At 36.6% G+C, this 17,500-nt stretch overlaps 1 protein-coding gene across 3 annotated transcripts in view; it reads right to left on the reverse strand.

Annotated features, from left to right (window-relative positions):
• Positions 1-11,836, reverse strand: part of LOC307053004 (schwannomin-interacting protein 1) — a gene marked incomplete at both ends in the record, with an annotated part of 607,569 nt that extends 595,733 nt beyond the window's left edge. For all 3 annotated transcript variants that reach the window (XM_079704227.1, XM_079704234.1, XM_079704232.1), the window contains one exon: positions 11,774-11,836. In XM_079704227.1, coding sequence (XP_079560353.1) covers positions 11,774-11,836 — 63 coding nt within the window. The remainder of the gene's footprint in view (positions 1-11,773) is intronic.
• Between the last annotated feature and the right edge of the window lie 5,664 nt (positions 11,837-17,500).

A 17,500-nucleotide genomic window follows, 5' to 3' on the forward strand; every position in this document is an offset into this window, starting at 1 on the left:
ATGGATCTGGGATCATTCTTTCTACTAAAGAGGCCATAGCAAACAGTCAAACAAGGAACGAACTTCAAAGGTAATGCTAGAATTTGTTGTGGCTTATCTGGAAAATGCAGCCATTTAACACAGACTATATCTACAAAATACCAAAACAACCAACCAAATAGGAAAAAATATTTTAATTATTGTCTATCACGTGGCCCTTATGAAAGATTGCTTAATAGCTATTATTTTCAATTCATACAAAGGGATAGTAATTATGAACACCATCCTATGGTGCTGAGATTACCATCAGATGAGATGGTTATTGAGAAGATGCCCATTTATTGGCAATCAACTCCAAAAAGGATAAAAGGGGGAAGCCAGAGAGGGAATGACGAAGTCTGCACAGCCCAAGGAAGCTTGGTGCTCTTAGAATAGAGATCCTATTATATCCCATGATTCCCTAAAACAAACCCAAACTGAAATATGAGGCCAATATCCAGAAATCCCTGTACTATATAATATACCAATAAGCAAATACATTGAAAAAACAAAACAGAAAATATGTATAATGTTGTAACTAGGAACATATTAAAATATTGTTTTAGTTATTTAGCTAGCACTTATACATGTGCCATGTGTTGCTGAAAGCAACTCGACAAACACTATCCCATCAGTCCTCATAGCATTTCTACAAGGTACATACTACATCCAATGCTGAGTTCTACCCTCTGGGTTCCCATCTTCTCCTAGGTTTTGGCAAATTAATTCCTCCCTCTCTTGATAGTTATTTGATGTCCCTTTAAAAGCACTGTAGTCCTAATGTCTTTATATTGAATGACTGGCAAACACAAAGGAGACATATCACTTATAATAAGGGATAAGTATTTGTCTCAGTTGACTAGCCAACTAACCAAGACTCTTAATTTCCCAGGTTATAATCTCACTGTTCTTACTTTTTGTGGTACGTGGGCCTCTCCCGTTGTGGAGCACAGGCTCCAGATGCGCAGGCTCAGCGGCCATGGCTCACGGGCCTAGCCGCTCCGTGGCACGTGGGATCTTCCCGGACCGGGGCACGAACCCGCATCCCCTGCATCGGCAGGCGGACTCTCAACTACTGCGTCACCAGGGAAGCCCTGTTCTTACATATTTTTATGAAAAATATGAACATACAAAAATAAAGAATATAGCAATAAACCCCCATTATTCATCCTCAGATTTAGCAAATATCAAGATTTTCCTACGCTTCCTATCTCTCTCTCTTACCCTCCTCTCTCCCTTTACCTTCCTTCCTCTCCTTCTCCCTCTCCCTCTCTCAGTTATAATATCCATATCTATCTGGTTACACTAAATTCCTAGATAGGAAAAACAAATTTGTAAAGATGACAATTCTTATATCAGTATATAATTTGGGACAATTCCAACTAAAGTCGCCAAAGATTGCTTTTGGAAGTTTACACAATTTTAAAGTTTATATGGAATGAGTATGCCTAACCAAGAACATAAAAAGAAATGAAGAATTTCTCAACCATATATTATAATCTATAATCAAAATGTAATATTTAAGACAGTCTGAATCAGGTGCTAGAAATTATAAATGTAACCAGGAAAATAGTTCAGAAAGAGATTCTAACAGATAGATTTTTAACATGTGATAAAGATCATGTCACAAATTGGAGAACAAGGAATTGGTCAGTAATTAGAGATCAGGCAGTGGGTTAACTACTTGGTATAAGATAGGACTACTGCTTCTCTTCCTAGCCTATACAAAAATTTCAAATAAATTTAAGACAAACGTTAAAGATGAAATCATTAAAAAAATGGGAAAATACATAGGTAAAAAGATACTAAAAAGATTTCATTTCATAAAAATCATTATTTAAAATTCTATAGATTGAAATAGCATAAACATAAATAAACATACCATTTGAGAAAATATTTTCCACAAATATGAAGGCAAAAGCTTAATATACATAATATTTAAGGAGCTTATACAATAATTGAGAAAAACAATGAAACCTCAATAAAACACTAAATGAAAACATAGCCACAAAATGTGTGAAAATGTAAACCACAATAATTAAAAAAGAAATCTGTCTGACTTATTTCACTAAGGATAGTATTCTCTAGGTCTATCCATGTTGCTGCAAATAGCAGTATTTCATTCTTTTTTATGGCTAAGTAATATTCCATCACATAAATACATTTTATATATATATATATATATCACATCTTCGTAAGCCAATCATCTGTTGATGGGCACTTGGGTTGTTTCCATGTTTTGGCTATTATAAAGTGTTGCTGTGAACATTGGGGTGAATGTATCATGTCGAATTAGAGTTTTTGTTTTTTTCCACATATATACCCAGGCGTGGGATTGCTAGTCAGACAGCAATTCACTAAAATATTAACAATGGTGGCCTTTCTCTATTGGGTTGGTGAAGAATATTTTTAAACTTTGTGTATATTTTCTAAAATGAGCATAAATTCATATTATAGAAGCAAATAAGCATTACTGTAAAAAGAGCAGAAAATTTTATAATGTAATTTAGAAACATTGTCATTCAAAATATGTTGATCGAAAAAAAAGTAAACTGCTATTATTGGTAGATTTCATTTATGTAGAAGCCTCATTTCCTAACCGTTTTTAGATGAACTAGTAGTCACTGTACTTTGTTTTAAAAATGCAAGTAGCTTCCTTCTTTCACTGACAAAGCTCAGGTAAGAAGCTTGCAGCTTCTTTATGAAGATGCAAGACCTATTTATTTGGTTGGCCAAAAAGCGCCTTTGGTTTTTAAGTAAAAATAAAAGACACATTTTTCGTTTTCACCAAGAACTTTGTTGACCAACGTATTCTCTCTTTTGTTCCACTACCTTCTGCCATTTTTCAGGCAACTTCATAATTCCATCTTTCTTTTTAATTTTATCTTGTTGAGAAAAGAACTGTCCCAGGTGCCTTTTACAGTCTTCCAGGGAATTGAAATTTTTTCCTTTAAGAGAATTTTGTAAAGACCGAAATAAATGGAAATCCGAAGGTGCCATGTCTGGTGAATACAGCAGATAAAACAGAACTTCCCAGACAAGCTGTGACAGTTTTTGCCTGGTCATCAAAGGAACATACGGTCTTGCGTTATCCTGATGGAAGATTATGTGTTTTCTGTTGACTAATTCCGGACGCTTTTCATTGAGTGCTGCTTTCAGTTGGTCTAATTGGGAGCAGTACTTGCTGGAATTATCTTTTGGTTTTCCGGAAGAAGCTCATAATAGAGGACTCCCTTCCAATCCCACCATATACACAACATTACCTTCTTTGGATGAAGACCAGCCTTTAGTGTGGTTGGTGGTGGTTCATTTCACTTGCCCCACGATCTCTTCCGTTCCACATTGTTGTACAGTATCCACTTTTCATCACCCGTCACAATTTGTTTTAAAAATGGAACATTTTCATTACGTTTAAGTAGAGAATCACACGCAGAAATATGGTCAAGAAGGTTTTTTTCCACTTAACTTACATGGAACACAAACATCAAAGTCATTAACATAACCAAGATGGTGTAAATGATTTTCAGTGCTTGATTTGGATAGTTTGAGTATGTTGGTTATCTCCCACGTGGTATAACGTTGATTGTTCTCAATTAAGGTCTCGATTTGATCACTATCAACTTCAACTGGTCTACCCAACCATGGAGCATCGTCCAGCGAGAAATCTCCAGCACGAAACTTCGCAAACCACTTTTGACGTGTTCAATCAGTCACAGCACCTTCTCCGTACACTGCACAAATCGTTTTTTGCATTTCAGTTGCCTTTTTACCTTTCTTGAAATAATAAAGCATAATATGCCAAAATGTTGTTTTTTCTTCCATCTTCAATATTAAAATGGCTACACAAAAATTCACCAATTTTGATTTTTTTTTAATGCATGCTGATATAACAGCTGTCACAATACAATCTAACAAAATTGTTTCGAATGAAGTTAAAGACAACTAAGTGCTACTGGAGCCATCTTACCGAAAAAAACAAACTTTTTGGCCAACCCAATACTAAGAGTAAGCAGGTTCAAAGCTGTACTTTTTAGCTCTTGACACTAAACATTTTTTTGCCCTGCTTTCAATTTTTTTTAATTAATTAATTTATTTATTTATTTTTGTTTGCATTGGGTCTTCGTTGCTGTGCATGGGCTTTCTCTAGTTACGGTGAATGGGCGCTACTCTTCATTGTGGTGCACAGGCTTCTCATTGCAGTGCCTTCTTTTGCTGTGGAGCACAGGCTATAGGCACGCAGGCTTCAGTAATTGTAGCACACGGGCTTAGTTGCTCAGCAGCATGTGGGATCTTCCCGGACCAGGGATCGAACCCATGTCCCCTGCATTGGCAGGGAGATTCTTAACCACTGCGCCACCGACTGCACCACCAGGGTAGTCCCTGAGCAATTTCTATTAACAACTTTCACTCTAATGTATGGATGGCATATTGTTACTTTTAAAATGTACATAAATATGTATTTCAGGCACATATGTGGAAGCCTATGTATTTGAAAATGTTTCGGATCCAAATAAAGGAAACCATTTATAACCTTTCCATGTAATTATGATCACAAGGCTTAAACTTCAATCACATGAACAAATTCTTCCCTGGATCCCAACACATTTTCCTGCCTTTCTCTTCCTTCCAAAATCATTAAAATGAAGTTCCAAAAGTATGTACTTCTCCTCTCTACTTCTAATTAGCCCACTCTTCAGTTTAGTTGGCAAATGTGACATTTGCATAACCAATAGCTCTCTTTCAAAGAGGACTGTGATGTGGGTGATTTTGAAAGGTCTAAAAAAGGTTCTGTGACCTTCAATAGGGTCCATCTGACCACTCAAATAGAAGCTGCCCAGCCACAAATGGCCCACGTGTCAGACAGGGAGCTTCCTTCACATATGCCTACGTGGATCACTCCTCTCTCATCCCTTTTCTGCTGGCACAAGTCAGAGGTGCCGTTCCAAGTGTGAAACGTGGGTACGAGCAGCAATTTACAGAGTGTGTGTTGCTTTTTTGTGTCTGTTGGTGGCACATTGGAAAATGGGTCTGGCACAGCTCATCCCTCACAAATGCTTAATGCCATCCCTGGGGACAGGAAGATCACGAGCCCAGAAAAACACAGCTTTTAGCTGCTTGGTACTGAAAATTTCAGGCAAAATTCCAAAAGCCTTCAAAGCTGATGTCGAATTGACAAAGTGCCAAAAACCTCTCTGGCATTAAATATCCACTCTTTATTTTCTCCCTTCAGGTGAACAGCTTGTGAAAATGATAATGTGATAATGCTACGTTGTGTTCCAAATATCTCGAAGCACCATCTTGTTAAGCCTCTTGGCATCCCTTTGAGACTAATGGGAATTGAGCTGACTTATTCATTTTACAGGTGAGAAAACCCCACAGGAGACGGGGCAAATGTCTGGGCGATGGCCATGCAGACTTATCACATAGGTCCCAGGTCTGAATTTAGTTCTCAAAACAATGCCAAGTGTTGTAGGAAAGGACCTGAAAAGCTAGCATTAAAAAGGGCCAAAGCAAGTTTCACACAGGATGCTAGGTGGGTTGGGGTAATAAACTGGCAAAAGCGATTAAAACACATCCCAGGAGGAACAACAAGGCATAGTCTAGTCATAACAATAAGGCACAGTGTAGGTGTGCGGCCAGTTGGAATCAGTGAGAATTGGCATGGGCCATCAGAAGATCTAATGTGGCATTACGGGCATCTTCCAACAGCAGGCACAGTAGATTTCTGTCATTTTAAATTTTTTAGTGCATCTGAGCCCCCATCCCATAATTACAGATTCCACTATTAAAGGAGTTACAGCAAGGAACAGGACTCTACCCCTCACTACAGAAGTAACTTCCCTTCCCTACATCCTAGCAATGTGGCTTCAAACACATGATCTAAACCAGTCAATGGGATGGCCTTGTGAAGTACTCTGCATCTAGAGGAAGTGTGTCAGAGAAGCAAGGCACGTTTGAGAGCTTCTTATGACCGTTGCATCCAATGACCCAGCAGTGCTCCAACAATGTTGTCTCTCAGGTGTGCCTTTGCCTGGAGTTCTGGCCAACAAATTTCCCTTAGTGCCTCTTTTGTTTCCTGAGCCTGATTCTCCAGCCCTCCTGTTAATTCAAGGAGATAACTGATATCTTTCTAATAAATTCATTTTTAGCTGAAATTAACTAGGGTCAGATTCTGTAGTTTGCAACCTGGAAGATTGAAATAGTCAATGACCAAGGCTGTAGAGAAGTTAACATTAAGCAGATCTAGTGGCATATGTCAACTGTATAGTAACAGGAACTAAAGGTTTGGAGGAAGAATCCTTCCCAAGTATGGCAGACAGTACTGAGTGATCTAAAATCAATTTTCTTGTCTTATTTTTATGTATCCTGTAGAATTATCTTTACCAATCTCCCTTGCAGTTAGCTATGGCATGTGACTGAGTTCAGTGAAAACAATGTGCATTGAGTGATGTGTGTGTCTCTTTCAGACTTGGCCCATTAAAACCTTCTATGTATGCTGCTCCATTTCCTTTTCCCTTTTTGGTTTGCTCTAAGTTTTGACTCTAGGGTAGTTTCGGACACCACGTGTTGAAGATAGCAGAGCCCACACCATCCTGGGTTCTCTGAATGACTGTATGAAGGAGGGTCACCCCACTAACCTGCTCACCAGTCCAGTACGGATCCTTAATCGAGCAATAAATTGCTGCTGTGTTTGAACTATTATACTTATGGGGATCTACTTATTACAACATGGCATAAATATACAATGTATAGTACAAACCCAGGTAATCAAGGACATTCAAATTCAGAACAACACCAGCAGCAAGACTGACTTGATGTTGAGTCCCTGAATTGATGGTCTACAGCTTTGGAATTTCTCTCAGTTAGGAAAAATACAGATAACAACTGGGATAAAATCTCTAAGGGTTGATTATGCAACTACAGCTACACAGGTTGAAAGGATGCAAGCACAAAAGCTCATTAGAGATTTGATGATCCTGAATAGAATCGTGGAATTTATTAGAGATCAATAAATCCTAAATTTTTGTTTCTCTTTCATGCATTGAAGTATCTCCAGACTAGATATAATGAAAAAGATAAATTATAACTTTGGTTCTGCTTTTACCCCTTTAACCTAGTTTTTTCCTTCTCAAATAGATCTAAGTAATGCGTCTTACTCCCTCCTGGGTCTCTTTTCCCATCCTTTCATTTTAATTCATTTCCCAATCTCCCCCTTTTTAACTCCCTCTCAAGTGGATGGTTTCTTGGTGTCTCAGGCAGACTTGGGTAACCAGTTCTTAGAACCACACAGTACCTTGAGTATGTACCTAATGTTTGTTGAACGAAGAAATTATTCTTGTTTTCTATTTTCAATGAGACAACATTGCACTAATGTCTCCTCTCCATGTTCAAGTTGAGAGAGACCTTAGAGATCATCTAGTCCAGTCATTACACACACACATACACACACACACACACTCACACACCCTTCCACAATATACGGTTCCCTTCTACAGCATCTCTGATGTGGCCCATCCAGTCTGTGCATGCATATTTCTGGTGATGAGAAGCTTACTGCTTTACGAGAAAGCCTATGCCATTGAATGACAGCTCCAAAGTTTTAAAAGTTGTTCTAATTTTAGATAAAAAATATTCCTCCATAAAACTTTCACTGATTGCTCAGCATTGGGGTTCCTTCGTGATCACATATCCCAGTAGAAATTCCCTTGCTTGGGAGTCAGAAAAATCTGGTTTCTAGCTCCACTTTTGCAGCTGACCAACTAACTGACCTCAGGCAAATTGTTCCTCCTCTCCCACATGAAATGTCCTCAATTATGAAATAAGAGGTAGGAAAAATATTATATTTAAGATCATTGATTAAAATAATGCTTACAACAGAAACCTATTACACACCATTATATGCTTACCTCCAGGCTAGCTCTGATTCATCAGTTAACACAATTTTGGTAAGGCTATTTAACCAGCCCAAATATTACCAATTTGTATTACTATTCCATCCACAATTATTTATCTTCTCCACAGAGATATCAGAAAAAAATCTTCATAGTCACACTGAAGTCCAGATACAACACCTGTATTTATATTCCTTATAATCCCAACCAAAGTTAAATATGAGTAAATTTGTATGACTTTCTTTAAGGCATTGAAACTTGACATTCTTTTCTAAATATCCCCAAATCATTAGCCTGAGTCTATCTTTGAACAGTTCTTAAAATATAAAGATACTTAGTAAATCATGGATAGTCAAAGGACATGCTTTCTGTGCCAACACCACGATCTGCCCAGTACAGTTCCACCAGTTCCAATGCACCCAAAATGAAACCCCAGGTGAAGAGATGTTTCTTTCCTGCCATTGTGGTACACAAAGGTCAGGCATCAAGCACCAAAACTGCATCTTGGAGAAGCATGCTACTGAGATAATAGCAGAATGTGGAACTAAAAATGGGTTTTCCATCAAGATGGGTCTTATTAATGGAGTCAGGTGCTGTGTAATGTACTGTGTCAAGTGCACTGTATAAGTGCATATTAGATGGCATCAAAGACACAGGTAAAATCTAAAAAAGATATACGTAAATGTATAACTGATTCGCTTTGCTGTACACCTGAAACACAACATTGTAAATCAACCATGCTCCAATAAAACTTTTTAGAAAAAGACACAAGTAAGATGAGAATTAGGAGCACAGGATAAATTAGACAAGATGGAAGTAGCCTGAATCCATCCAATGACTGGCTGCCTGGATGTGTTTTATATGCTCTGGCTTGAGTTTACTTATGGGAGGGAGTCAGCTTCATACAGAGGGACTGGGATTTGAAAGACTAGTTAAAATGAGAAAAGCATGGTACTATCTCTTTGGAGGATATTTCTGGTCTTCCAGCTTTCCTTGGAAAGTCTCTAAGCTCTGTTTAGTTTTCTGAAACAGTTCAGATTACTCCACAGTTTCTAGTAATATTTAATATAAATCTCAGATCAGTTAGGCCATATCTACTTAGGCCCAACATGTACTATAAAGTAGGAATGTTCATTGTGAGTACAATAGGGAGAGGGAAGGAATGCTAACAATAAACATAATAACTGAGGACAAAAATCACGTGATGGAAATCTCTATGCCGAAGCGTCAGCCCAGGGTGATTCTCTAGGAAGCTGTAGAACAGCCCTGGGGTACCTGATGTCATCAGAGCCCTATCCATAATGCTAGAAACATAGTAAAACAAGCCTAAAATCCATTTGGAACCAGTCAGGGTCCTGCTTCACTGCAATAATCCCAAGAATACCCATTTCCCTCTAAGAAGCTGCCCTTTGGGATGTCCCTGTAACACATCCCACTTTCAGGCTCTCTCCTACTGAAACTGGTCCTGTTGGGACTGTAGCCAGAAGAGTTGCTTCTGGTTGGAAGCTGTGATGGAGATGTCCAACAGAAATGAGTCTGTGAGTACCTGGGATGGAAGAACTATTTCACAGAACCAACTTTTCTCTCTTAGTGTCAAAAAGGGTTGAAATCAGTAGGAAGAACCACCCCTGTCAGTCAGCTCCCTCTATGTTCAGCTACCCTGTAAAGCATCCTAACTAGGGTGGTTTTCATAAAGTAAATATGCCCTTAAATCCTTTGTAGCCAAAGGTTACAAGGCCTTTGCAAGGGTGGGTGGACCACAAAAAAGAGATCTGTGAGCATATTTTTACATTGGCAAGAAAAGCAAAATGTCACTCAACTAAATTTAAGATTGTTCACACACATCTGCTACCACCAGAATGCTATAAAAAAAAAAGAAGAAGAAAGAAAGAAAAAAGACATGCAAATAGCTCACAGTCTAAATAGCTCTGGACATTTTTCTATTCTTCAGATGACTTATGCTATTTCAACAATGACTGAAAGGCTCTCAAAGCAGAAGCCAAAACATGTTTGTGGTCTATCACATAGGGACAATTTTTGGTTAAATAAATACACAGACAACCGTATCTCAACTAGAAAAAATATATATGTTAGATAGCTGTTGTTATAAATACATCACTAAAATGTGTGCAAAAAGTCTAGAAATATAAAATGTTACACTGCAGACAATATCATAAGTAAATCACATCCCTAAGAGACAGAGACAAAGATTGCTAGAAAATACATTTCTGAATCAGGTACATGTCCTCCCATTTCAGAACATAAAGCAGATGCATCTTATGACATGAGCCTCAAATCCTCTAAATTAGAATGTTACAGTCTAATCAACCAGAGTGATTTGTCCAAAGTCTACCGCTGCAAGAAATGGATACAGTTTATCATAAAGGAACAATCAAAGTTTTAAAAACACAGAGGTCTGCTCAACAATGTGTGAAAGGCCCTACTTATTCATCTCAAAAATCAAAGCATAATGGTAAAACACAGGGAAATTAAACTAAAACAACTGGAATCATATATCTACCTTTCTTTTCAAAAATAGAGTTCTTTTAAATATTGACATCAATTAAAGATATCATCGGTGGATCTATTAAACATAGCTGACAAAAATATATAACAAGGGCTCCTTAATATAAAACTAAGTCACAGCCTCCAAAATTTTGTACCAAATACACTGTCAAAATGTAAGTGGCATTTATCCAAAAATCAAATGCCAAATTACTGAAGACTTAAGAAGCAACAGTAAATTCACTTGGAAGTTATCTATAACAGAAAAAATTAGTTATATTTGAATTAGGGGTTTAGCTAAGTAAATTGTATTTACAATGGTTTTTACATAGGAGGAGAACTACTGAGGGAAATAAATTCCATATTACAATAATATAAAAAGATAGTTTTATCAGACTTTAAAATAAGTGGTTCAGCATAAATAAATGTTCCAAACCTCACTTAACTGGCCTGAGAAAAGATAATTATTTGTTATATTACTTTTTTATGACACTCTGTTCCCTTAGACAAATTTGAATAGCTAATCAAGATATCTGTTGAGGTCATTCTTCAAAGCAATTCAAAGTATCATTTCTTCATTGGCTGTGTGATATAACAGTATCATAAAACTATACCTTTGACAGTTTTAAGGAGGTTTTTATAAGATATTTTTGAATAAACTATTTTTTAAATTTCTGGTTTGAACAGTTAAATTGGACTACTTTGAAACAAATTAAATACTTCAGTGACGCTAAAGGTACCTCTCCAGTGGTCCATATCTAATCATTTTATAAAAGGATCTGCACTTTCCACTTACTATGGGCTTTTACTGTACGTATTTTATACCAGTAAATTTAAAATTTCATAAGTCATCAAATATCTCCTATGCGTGCCAACATTAGAATACCTAGACATTTTCTCTTTTGGTAAGTGAAATATAATCTGCAATTTAAAAGTTTAAAACTATCCTTTAAAATGAGCACAAATCAGAAATAACTTTCCAAAGAGAGCCTTGTTTTACAAAAGGCAACAAACTGTATATTTAGAACTATTTAAATGAGTATTTTAAAATGCTCTGTTTTGTCCAATGGCAATGCAATTAATTTTGGGTAAATTAAAACAAAAACTTAGACTATAAAGATTCAAAGTACCAAGCATTCACATACCAACTGATGCAATGAGAAAGCAATTTTTCAAAATAACATATTCACACTAATATAATATTTTTAAACGGTTAATCCTGAATTTCAAATGTAATGAAGACCATTACATTTTATAGCTTAAATTTAGACTAACTCGGTTAGAGTTTGGAGTTTCCTCTCTCCAGATGTAAAAATATGATAGACCTAAAATAGATGATAGACATTTGGAAAACTTACACTGTCAGATTGCTTGCCCTGGTCACAGTCCCACATCGTTGTTCGCTGGCCTGACCTCTCCATGGTGCTGAAGAGTTACTCTTGCCCATTTGAGAGGAAAGAGTTGTTTATTCAAACAGGCTTTACAAGAAATCCATAAAGGGCCATCTGTGTTAGCAAGTGAAGTTATCTGAAGAATTTCTGTAACACATACTACAAAGGAGATGCTTTACCCTTCAGTTATCAACCACGATGCTCAGGCAGCACAAAGAAGATTTTGGAGCAGAAATCTTCAAGTATTGACAAAAAAGAGGGAGAGCTCTTTGGGAGATGAAGTTTGCTGATTTTTCTCAGTGTTCTTCAAATTGAGGGGAAAAAAAAAGAGAGAAACTACAGGCTACTCAGAGAACAGAGGATTCCAGAAAAGTTCTTGATCTTAATGCAGAAATCAAGCTCCCATTAGTCCAAAGAAGCCAATTCACTTCGTTCTATCATTGCATCTATTTTTTGATTAAACAAAAATAAAGCTCAGAATTCCACAAGGCACTGTACACACTATGTAAACAGGTATGCCTCACTCTAGCCCCAGCCTCTGTCACAGCAGAAATCAGGCTCTTGTGGCTTGCACAGATTACCTCTTTCTGAGGCTGAAACGTATAAAGAGCCACATGACACCCAATGATGTCATCTCTAAAGCAGGTCACAGTTGCCACTGTATGTAGATGAAGTTCTTCTAGTGAAGTGTTTGGCATAGTGATTTTCTTGAAAATCTACTTGCATTAAATAGTATGGTCTTCTATCAATATACTTAACCCTATCAATACAGTGCCATGAAAAGAAAATCAATTTATTTCTCACAGGTAAAGAAGGGGTTTCCCCTCACGGAGCTCTAAAGGGAACTAGAGGAACTGTAGAGACAGACAGAAACTTCTAAAACGTCTCTCAGAATTTTTAGCATTTAAAAAAAATCATTATTTTTTAATGCCAATCTATGAAGATTGCCAAATAAAAATTAAGGCAACTGTCTTCAACTCCAGACAACATTTTATTTGATGGAATTTAAGAATGTTTCATAGACAAAAAATTTTACTAATACCTATCTCTGAAAGGATTTGAGTATGTTTTCAAATGTTGGTAGGAAATTTCTTTTACTCATTATTTCTAGACGTTTTTCAGCTCTGAATACAGTAACAAAAGTTCAACTATACTATAGGTAATTTTTACATGTAACTAGTAATAAATAGTATACAAAGATATTTTAAAGAATGTATAATAATGAGAAATTTCCATTCTGTGTAGTGTATTTTTCTCTTTCTCCACATGTAGTCACACATCATAACTTGGCATTTTCAGTCATAGTTGACATTTCTTGTCAGCTAATAGTTAAATCATCTAATCTCTCTTCATGCAAACTAAAAATCCTCATAGTCAAAGTGAAGATTAAATTGAAACTAATCTAATCAGTACCTATTGACTGTATCCTCTTTTAATAAAAACCAAAATGGATCAAACAACAGAAACTTCCTTGGTGAGCACAGTACTTATGAGAAAGAAAAGAACTATAAATTCTAGGAAAACAGAATTTTGAACACAATCAGTGCCACTGGGAAAATTCTATTAAAATAATAATGGATGTTTTGGTATCAGACCCAGGGAAAATTTGCTTAAGCACCTCCTCAAGGCACATGATTTACAATACAAAAATATCGAGATGCAAATTAGAAAAAATATTGATCACCTGGGTGATCATGTCTGTTTCTTAAAGAAAGTTGAATTTTTTGCAATTTCTATAACTCACAGTTTTCTATTCTTTACGATAATAAGGATTGCCTAAGACATTAAAAAAAAAATACAGAATTCCCAGATATTCTAATTCAAAAGATCTACTATGGTTCTGGAATCAGTGGGTTTTTTTTAAAGCTTTCAAAGTAATTCTTATGCAGAAAACACTGCAATAATGAATATATTACAAAGTATACAATCATATAAAACTCAAGATAAGTACAAAAATATATATGATATTTATCATAATAAAAGGCCAAATTGTTGCTACATGAAGCGTGCCATGTTGGAGGTTCCCTTCTTCCTGTCTCCTCAGATTTCCATGAGGAAGAAATTTCCTAAATACTCACAGACTCTGATTTCCACCCTTTAATCCACTCCAGGAAGGTAGAAGGAGTGACCTTAACTGCGGGATTAGGCAAAGGCACTGGCAACCCAACATCATTCTCCCTCCATTTTTTAATGGGCTCAACCTCCCTGCACAAGATCTGTGGGTGAGGCTGGCAGTATCTAGTACTTCCTGTGATTGATAAGATTCCTCAAATCCAAAGCTTAGTAGTAGAAAGCTCAATGGCCACAAGTTCGAATTCCACCCTCAAATCCAGCTTTGACAGGAAATAAAGCTGAGATTTTTATATCCCTCTGCCTAAATCTCTGGTCTTTCAAAATAAGTTTTCAAATCAAGAACAGAAAAGGAGTTATTTACTGATTCCCTAAAACCCCATCTTCCAACACTGTTATGTCGTTGACTAGACTTGTTCTTTTTATTTAAACCCTGCTAGCCAGTTAATGTAACAAGTTTTATAATGTGAACTAACTTAGTAAAATTTGCATAATACAGCTCTATAATAGACCTATAAAAAGGAGATGTCAGTGTAAAAATTTCATTAGAAGCTTTCAAAATGCACTGTTCAATTCATTTTAATTTTATAATTGAGCCACTTAGAAGCTCCAGCTCTTGGCACTTTTCTTCAACAACTACTAACTCTAGAATAGTATTTCCCAAAGTGTTCCATGGATCAGGAGTCCAATAAGATGTGACCCTTAATGAGTTTCCTGGTCAAAGAAGTTTAGGAAACATGAAAACAGTGATCCCCATCTTGCAAATTCAAAATGTGTATTAGCTTAGTAAGGCTCTAAGAAGTCCTGAAATAAATAAATTAGCTTATTTCGCCCTTCCCCCAATTAACATCTATCAATACCCTATGAGACTAGTATTCCAGGTTCCACATTTTGGGAAATTCTGCTCTGGAAGATGTTTCAGCAGTCAGATTTTTGTTACTAATAATACCTAAACATCTATATAATTAATCAATGAAATGTTATCGAGGATGTCCTCTAAGTTGTCAGTACATCTGTTACAAGAATTGCCAACCATGACTGGGGAATTATGTAAATTCTGCAAGGGCAGAGGTTGTGTGTATTTGGGTGATCATTTTATCTCCAGTGCTTGGCAAAGGGCCAGCACACAGTAGGCACTCAATATTTGTTGAATGAGTGAGCAAATGATGTTGACCTAATCCAAGGATGTGAATAACTCCCCTCCCCACCCAAGATGTCTTATTCACAAAAAGAACATCCTAAAGAGTCTTAGGCCAATGAGTTTTCCAGGAAAAACAAGGAATACAGTAGTAGATCTCACTCCAGTTCCACCACATCCAATTTCTCCTTGGATCCTAAAGCATCTTTCATACTCATTCAAAGAGTGAAACGCTGATTTGTAATGATGAAACTATATTTTATAACAGAAGGTGCAACTGGGTCTAAACTAGGATTCAACACTTTATCTCACCTAAGCTGTAGAATAAGGACAGGTTCTAGGTAAGGACAAATGCTGAGAATGGACTTAAGGAAAACTGCAAAGAGAACACATTCTTTTTCAACCCTCTTTGTGTAAAGTGAGGTACTTAGTGCCTAGATTTTTGCATCTGAATTCCTAGGTTAATGACTTTGAGACCGCTTAGGAGGATTTATTATATTACTGTGGATGAACGAGTTAGTTATCAAATAGGGAATTGTCAATTTTGTATATAATTTTGAACTCAGGAAATGTTCAATGTTAGCAGTCGCTAAAAAACATTTGTTTTAATCCTCAAACCTAAACAACATGCTCATTTTTAAACCTATCAAGAAAAATGTCCTCAAATCATTAAGTCAAGAGGATGATTTGGAAAAAGGAATCAATATTATCAACCAATATTCAAATACGCAAAGAGGAGAGCATTTGTGGTATAAAGATATTATTTTTTGCTGGAGAGGGTGGAGAAGAGGGAAAATGTAATTTTCCTACACTGTTGGTGGGAATGTAAATTGGTGCAACCACTAAGGAAAACAGTATGGAGGTTCCTCAAAAGACTAAAAATAGAGTTGCCATATGATTCTGCAATTCCACTCCTGGGCATATATCCGGAGAAAACTAATTCAAAAAGATACATGCACCCCAATGTTCATAGCAGCACTATTTACAATAGCCAAGACATGGAAACAAACTAAATGTCCATCTAAAGATAACTGGATAAAGAAGATGTGGTACAATATACAATGGAATATTACTCAGCCATAAAAAAAGAATGAAACAATGCCATTGCAGCAACATGGATGGACCTAGAGATTATCATACTAAGTTTAGTAAGTCCAAAAGAGAAAGATAAATACCATATTATATCACTTATATGTGGAATCTAAAATATGACACAAATGAACTTATCTACAAAACAGAAACAGACTCACAAACATAAAGAGCAGACTTGTGGCTGCCAAGGGAGAGGGGGTGGGAGAGGGATGGACTGGGAGTTTGGGATTAGCAGATGCAAAGTATTATATATAGAATGGATAAACAACAAGGTCCTACTGTATAGCACAGGGAACTATATTCAATATCCTGTGATAAACCATAATGGAAAAGAATATGAAAAAGAATATATATATGTATAACTGAATAACTTTGCTGTACAGTAGAAATTAACACAACATTGTAAACCAACTATACTTCAATAAAACAAATTTTTCAAAAAACAGGATATTATTTTGTACAATTCCATTTTATTCAAACTGTAATATATGGTTATGTATTATATAATTTCTAAAACTTTGAAAAAGAAAACATTTGTTCTCTAAGACCCTAGTTTGAAGAAAAGAGAAATATATTTACCTCCATGTAAATACCAAGAAGTCTTCTCTTTTTACATATGATTACTATATTCTCTGAACCAAAATTTGGGACAAATAGATTGGCAAAAAAATTGTGCAGTTTCAGGGTCTGAAAGGCTAGACGTTAGATAGAGCTTGGGTGCTGAAACATTAGAACTCATGGGACCTAAATTTATAACAGCTGGGCATAATACTGTAACTTGTCCCTGACCTGGAAAATCTAGGTTATTAAGTTATTAAGTAGTACAAGGCTTACATTCTCTATAATTTTGCAGCTCTCAGGATTGTATTGGGGGGGGGGTCCCAGGAAATCCTCTTTTAGGGCTTGAGTTTCCTCTCAAAACAAGTACGACTTTGGAAGAAGACTTTCTCCCTTTAGTCACTAAATTTTTCCCGATGTATTTAAAGCCTGGAGGTTGTAAATCTCAAAAAGGGCAATAGAACTTGAGGATAATTAAGCATGTTGAATATAGGTGCACCTGCTGTGTCTGGCAGGAAGGAACGGTCCTGGCTTTTGGTGGTGTACTTGGGGAGGTGTGGTAGGTCACCTGGCTGCCTGCTGTTGGCTACCCAGCTACTCTCACTAAAAGCCAGGACTACTCCAGCAACCCCATAAATATGAGGGCTCCATGGCTTCTCTCCAGGACAATTGGCGTAACAGGGTCTTGAGCTGGCCCAGACCACCGCTCCTGAACTTGCTCAAGAATTATAAGAATTACACAAACTGTTCAAGGATTACAAGGACTGTAATTCTTCCTGACCAGGAGTGAAACAAGGCTTTGCACTGACCGGCCTGAGAAGTGTAACTCTGTTCTC

The sequence above is a fragment of the Hyperoodon ampullatus genome (genome assembly GCF_949752795.1).
Source record: "Hyperoodon ampullatus genome assembly, chromosome: 5".
Lineage (NCBI taxonomy): Eukaryota > Metazoa > Chordata > Mammalia > Artiodactyla > Ziphiidae > Hyperoodon > Hyperoodon ampullatus.